General features: G+C 32.2%; 1 protein-coding gene across 2 annotated transcripts; it reads right to left on the reverse strand.

Annotated features, from left to right (window-relative positions):
* Positions 1 to 964: 964 nt before the first annotated feature.
* Positions 965 to 5,828, reverse strand: LOC128173278 (IgGFc-binding protein-like). 2 transcript variants are annotated; one of them, XM_052838995.1, is made up of 5 exons: positions 5,781 to 5,828; positions 4,917 to 5,067; positions 3,939 to 3,997; positions 3,264 to 3,333; positions 965 to 2,848 (listed from the first exon to the last, which is right to left on the reverse strand). In XM_052838995.1, the coding sequence occupies exons 1-5, from the start codon at positions 5,808 to 5,810 to the stop codon at positions 1,608 to 1,610; spliced, it is 1,551 nt and encodes a 516-aa protein (XP_052694955.1). In that variant the 5' UTR covers positions 5,811 to 5,828; the 3' UTR covers positions 965 to 1,607. The 2 variants fall into 2 exon arrangements, with proteins under 2 accessions (XP_052694955.1, XP_052694954.1); XM_052838994.1 differs by lacking the exons at positions 3,939 to 3,997; positions 4,917 to 5,067; positions 5,781 to 5,828 and adding an exon at positions 3,586 to 3,670 and having other exon boundaries at positions 3,264 to 3,353.
* Positions 5,829 to 6,692: the final 864 nt, after the last annotated feature.

Consider the following 6,692-nt stretch of genomic DNA (forward strand, 5'->3'; position numbering starts at 1 on the left):
AAATTCACTGTGCCAATCCACATTTGAAATACTCCAAATTTTTAAAAAAACTTTGGTCCATGTCGATGTTTAGGGAATAAATACCAATTCAAAAATAAGATGGTAGATTTTCACATTTCTATAGATAAGATAGAAAATTTAATTACTAATCATGTATTGAAATCTGAGAAAAATTGCTAATGTAGTATATTTTGAATCTGCTTAAAAGTGCTGAAAATATCGGTCTCCCATATGTTCCTATAGAAAATTTACTTATATTTGGAGATGGCTCCTTAAAAAGAACTATAGTGGAGATAATCTGGAAACATAACATTGCGCGTGTATATTACATAATATTTTTATATGGCGATACATATTGCGATAAATTGAAAAGTGTTATTATTATAGTTTTTACTGATTATAAACTGACTGATAATCAGCCCCTGTTTTACATGTATAATGAACTTGCTAGTTGCTTTTTATAGTTTTCATATATTCAATCATATTTCATGCTGGTATCTGAGTGATATTAGTTATGTGTAAACACGAATGCGATAGATAAGCAATCCCTTCAAAAAACTTTGTGATCGGTTAAACATTCGCGTCGGCTTACAATGGTTTTTTCGGGGTGTCAATTTCAACTGTTACCCTCCCAAACAGGCACTATTTATTTTATTATACTGAATGTCTTAATTTTAAAGAAAACTTTACTGCTTTCATATAGGAATAACGTGAATTCTACAGCGAACCGTACGCGCATAATTTTCGCGAATGTAATAATTTGTAATGTTACCCGTTGCAACGTGCGTTGCTAACGCTGAGGGTAATAGAAAGGATTATGAACTGCGATCAATTCACATGAATTTGTCTTACATGTAAATAAGGATTATGAACTGCGATCAATTCACATGAATTTGTCTTACATGTAAATAACAATTGTTGTTATAAATAACATAACACAGATAGGTATATCGTATGTGTTTAATAAGAATTTGTAAAAAATAAACTAGTTAACATGCATGTACGTACAATGATAATAATTATCACTGTCCGAGCAACGAAGCTTGAACTGTCTCTCGTTTAACTTGATTAGATATTCCTCCCTGGAAAGGTACGAGAAAAAATCTGATAAATTGTATCGAAATATTGTTTATGACGTTGAAATAAAGTTTCATTTATTGCTATTTATTGCGATTCTTTTCTCCACAATTTTGCAAGTCAATGAAACAGAGTATTTTTTACGATCGTTCAACATCAAAAGCATAAAGGACTTAAAAGAAAAAATACAAATTTTACATCCATTGCAAAAAAATATATATCTGAGCGTTACATAAGATAAGACACTTATTATATAATACATAAGAAAACACAAAAGCACAATTATCACTAAACAAAAATCATGTTTCGGTCAGACAGAGCTTTTATACAGCATAAATGTGTCTTGAAGCTAACGAATTATAACTCGATAAGAAATATATACAACTCTGCAGCTTGTTCACAGACATCATATATAAGTTGACAGACATAAATCATGGGATTTAATGAAACGCAAATATTTTTCAGTCTAGTTCACGAAAAATTGCTTACAAAGACTTCACGAAAAAGTAAAATAAATCTCTAAACTGTATTTAAGGAAGCATTGAGTTTCCAGAGAATCCGTACGCTTCGTAATAAGTAACACCAGCAAACATCAGACCAAACCGTTCTCCGTTCACTGTAGAAGCCCTGAGTTCTCCCTCCTCAACACGTATTGATCTGACGTTGTACGTAGCGTTACCAACCGATAAATTCTCTTCAAAAACGATATCGCTTGTGTTTATTACCGTGCCATTTATGCGGAAGAAATATTTGGAGGAATATTTCATCATTATGGACACATAGTTATGATCATATCCAGAGGGTACAACAATTTTATAGTAATTGAGATACTGATTTATTCCTGGTACAATTGTCATGGTTGGGTCACCCAACTTTGAAATTTTGGAGTGCAACCCAAACGCTGTTACCAAGATTGGCGCCTCGGATTTAATGTAACATGTTTCGTTGCTAGTTATTAAGGTATTGAAATAATCGAGTTTGCGCAAATACCGAGTTTGTGTTACTTCGCCGATCATATAGGAAATATTTGCGTTTTCTATCGCTATAATACGAATAACTGTTTGTCTGTCATCCGAATTCGGGGGTACTAGGTATATTTTGTCTACGCTGTCAGTTGGTGGTAACTGTTCAATAAGATGATCGCAGCCACCGAAATTCTCAAGTTTATTGCAATCATTTCCTGAAAAGACTGCTATTTTAGCCGATGACTCTACAAATGTTCCTGTTAAATCTGTAATGTGCTCAATCTGGTAAGATTCAAATCGATTAAGAGAAAACTTAAACACGTCACCGTTGTAGAATCTATTCCCGTCAATATGCAAAGACAGATTCTGTTTCATCTTGAACCTAATTGAGATCAGTGTATTGTCCTTAATGGCGGACACTGCAAGCTGACTGGTCGAATTAATAATCGGAATTGATGTTATTACTATATACTTGGTTGAGAGTTTATGCAGGGGTATATGTGTTGTGCTTCCAACCGAACGATCGCCGTCATCGTGGCTAATGACGAAAACATCATTGGAAGTTTCAATCAAAATCGCTTTATATTCTACACGAAAGCTTTGAAGTTCCATGGCTTGCGGGATGATGATGCGCTGACTCGAAGGAATATTCATATGTTTTTCAGTAATGGACTTCAACGAAGCTTCTAGACGAGGAGAGGTTGTAATGTTTATTTGTACTCCATTTTCGGATGTTACATAAATACTCTTTGTTGCATCATATCCATATTTCATAAACAAAACAACAAATGACTTTCCTCTGCTTCCTAAAAGTAATATGTGTATGAAGGAATATTCCGTAAAACATTTCCAAAGTTGATTTTTTTTTTTGTGTTGTTAGGTTTATTTTTTATGTTTTCTTTTTAAAGCAAATTTTCAATAAGGCTTATATCTGAAGAAAATGTACGTTATAATTCCAAATCGCAATTTTAGATATTTTAATACATTACATGTACTACCTGACAACAAGTTGAATCATAAAAAGACAAAGTCGTTACCATTGAAACAAACAAACTTTTGATATTTGTATTTGTTAAGCTTTCAGGATGTAACAAAAATATCCATGTGTAGAATGTTATTTAAAACTAAAGATGCAAACTTTCACTAATTGAAATGTAAAATGACGATTTGTGTATTTAAAATTTAAAGATAATTGTTAAAATGAGTCAAAAACTTTCATACCGACTGTTCGCTGTTGAGCAGAAATGGGGATATGTGTTGTCTGGGTTTGTAAAGAAAGATTCACTTCATTGTTGGTTGTGGTTAACATGGCTAAACAAAACAAAATGATTTTTTCTAATTGCGTCAGTCATGTTTTGCGGTTTCTTATTACAAAGAATACCGAATATAATTTCAGCGATTGGAAAATGGCATAGCTCTTACTGTTACATAAAACAAGACACATTATTAATTAATTAAAAGTGTAAAATTAAAAGTGTAAAATGACGATTTGTGTATTTGAAATTTAAAGATCATTGTTAAAATGAGTCAAAAACTTTCATACCGATTGTTGGCTGTTGAGCAGAAATGGGGATATGTGTTGTCTGGGTTTGTAAAGAAAGATTCATTTCATTGTTGGTTGTGATTAACATGGCTAAACAAAACAAAATGATTTTTTCTAATTGCGTCAGTCATGTTTTGCGGTTTCTTATTACAAAGAATACCGAATATAATTTCAGCGATTGGAAAATGGCATAGCTCTTACTGTTACATAAAACAAGACACATTATTAATTAATTAAAAGTGTAAAATTAAAAGTGTAAAATGACGATTTGTGTATTTGAAATTTAAAGATCATTGTTAAAATGAGTCAAAAACTTTCATACCGATTGTTGGCTGTTGAGCAGAAATGGGGATATGTGTTGTCTGGGTTTGTAAAGAAAGATTCACTTCATTGTTGGTTGTGGTTAACATGGCTAAACAAAACAAAATAATTTTTTTTAAGTTTTTAATTGCGTCAGTCATGTTTTGCGGTTTCTTATTACAAACAATACCGGATACAATTTCAGCAATTGAAAAATGGCATAGATCTTATCCTAACATAAAACAGGACACATTATCAAATGCAATTGAAAGGACATTAGCACAATTTCATTACTATAAAAAAAGCATTGGTCAGAAATGCTTTTTTACGCCCTTAATCTATCGTGAAGCGTAAGGATAATAAACCGATAAGAAAAATAGCTCTGGTATCTAAAAACACGGACATCGTAATTCAGTTGACAGGCACAAATCATGGAATTTAACTAAACCAAATCTTTGACAGCCAAATTGACAACAAATTGCAGACAAGGACTTCAGAAAAATGTTTTTAAAAAAATCCTTGGATTGTATAAAGGGAGCCATAGCATATCCAAAAAAATTGTAAAAGACCCATTCGCGATAGCCGCGGTGTTGCTCTCTTGCAGGCAAATTGATATACTTTGCCAAAGTTTTAGTAGGTAGATAATTTAATGTCGTAATTGAAACAATTGATATTACGTTACATTTCACTGAAATGTGTCATTTTGCCCTGCCAATGAGCAGTACCGCAATTACGGTGAAAGGGTCGATCAGTGCAAGTTCATTTGAGTAGTATCAAGTAAGCATTGTTCTGCTTGCATTCTGTATTGGTCGGATTAAAAGCAGTAATAGTTTCTTAAATTAAGAGATGAAATAATTTTTTGTTCTTAAAAACTAGTTATTTGCATTTCAAAAGATTTGAGACGAAAACTCAACATCCTTCTTTGTTTGAAACAAAATCACAGTTCTGTGACCTAAAAAGATATAGATAATACATTAATTAAAAGAGAGAGAGAGAAGAAGAAGTGAGAAAGAAAAGGATAATTAACTTACCACAGCTATGTTTTCGAAATATGATCAACAAAGCTACATATAGAGCGGATACGAGAAGTGTTATCAAAATCAGAAGACAGCAGATGCATGTTCGTTGCTTTGATTCTCTGTCTTGGTTGGCACGCTTTGAGACTTTGATTTGATTTGAATCCTGAATTTAAAAAAATAGTATCGATTGGACAACACTGACAAACCCTTTCCAATTAAAGATTATTACTTCCAAGAATTGTTACCAACTGACCATGTAAACATATTGAGTCGATAAACCTCATAGACCTCAAGGACTAGCTGAACTCTCTGTTAAATTGACGAGTCCGATATAAATGTATTTATAAAGTCAGTTAGTAATAAACCAGGTAAGTTATATTTTTCTGAGGACCCCCAACTAAGACACTTATTCACAAGAAGCCATAATTAACGCAAATCCCAGTATAAAGATTCACCTTACATCTCAACCAATCTCAACCAATTATACACAGTTGAATTTTACGAATTCTAATTTTTACTTATTAATTATTCTTTATAAATCTTCACGGCACCTTGCTCATTTTCAAAGTTGTGTTGTTATTTAAACTGAAACGTCTTCTCTTCTAAGAGAGGTTTAAGCAAATTTTGACGTTGCCACTTTATTCTGATTCAAGCACAACAAAGTGGCGCCATATTAAAAGGGAACAGCTCAGTCATTTCAAAGGCCAACTTCTCGAAATAATAAGAAGTTATACGAAACGCTGCTGATGTAGTTGTTCCTATAAAATGTTGAGATAAGTTTGCAAGCGTCGGTCACGTTGTCAACTTTGTACTACTTGTCAGATATATTTAGCAGCTTCAAGCCATATTGAAACCAAAGAAAAAGTGTACGATTACCTTATTGGATTCAACCGTCTCCCAAACCATTGCCCGAGGTCGCTGTTTTGGCTTGAATTCAATTCAAATTAAAAAACAAGTTAGATTTTAGAATGCTTTAAAAGTTTCATATTTTTACTTTTTTTCTTTGTTTCAATAATAATATGTACCTTAAAATTGTTAATGTATATTAATGTTTAAGACAATAGAAAACATGTTCATTTCTACACAAACCATTTGCCAAAAAACTGAACATTTATTCAAACAAGTGAGCAAAAACAAAAGAGCAATTACCCCCTAGCAACACGTACATGTACAGACTAATATTAAAGATCGGGATCAATGTCTAAAATATTCTAAGTGATCAATACCAGGAAAAAAACATACCTAACTGGCCGGGTCTTTTTTACATTTATAAAGATGTAGTATGTCATGGAAATGTGTCTAACTTTCTTAACATAAGAAATAGGCGCTGAATTGAGTCGTTTTACTTCAGCAATTTCTTTTTCTTTTCAATTTTAACACATATTTTTTTTACCCATTTCTTATGAATATTTTGATTTTATTTTGAATGATTAATAAGCATGAGAATTGCTATAAGACAGCGTCTTATATTTGGCGGGGTTTTTTTTTGGGGGGGGGGGGGTTGGGTTTAGAAATATTTGTAAAAAAAAAAACGGAGGTAACGCAATCAAGCTTCTATCATACCTTTCGTCACTTTGTGTTTTCTCTGCATATTATTTTTTAGCGAAATGCGAAAGACGCGACAAAAAAAAAAATAGGATAATCTCCATTAAACAAATAAAAAATTCATAAGCTCTTGTTTTCTTTTTATCTTTTTTCATTCATAATAATTTTAACAGGTTTGTAGCAAAACATTTATTTGTTCAAAATCGAAAAAAGGAAATTAAAGGATATACTATCTCTTCAGCT

This window comes from Crassostrea angulata, chromosome 2, assembly GCF_025612915.1.
Source record: "Crassostrea angulata isolate pt1a10 chromosome 2, ASM2561291v2, whole genome shotgun sequence".
Lineage (NCBI taxonomy): Eukaryota > Metazoa > Mollusca > Bivalvia > Ostreida > Ostreidae > Magallana > Magallana angulata.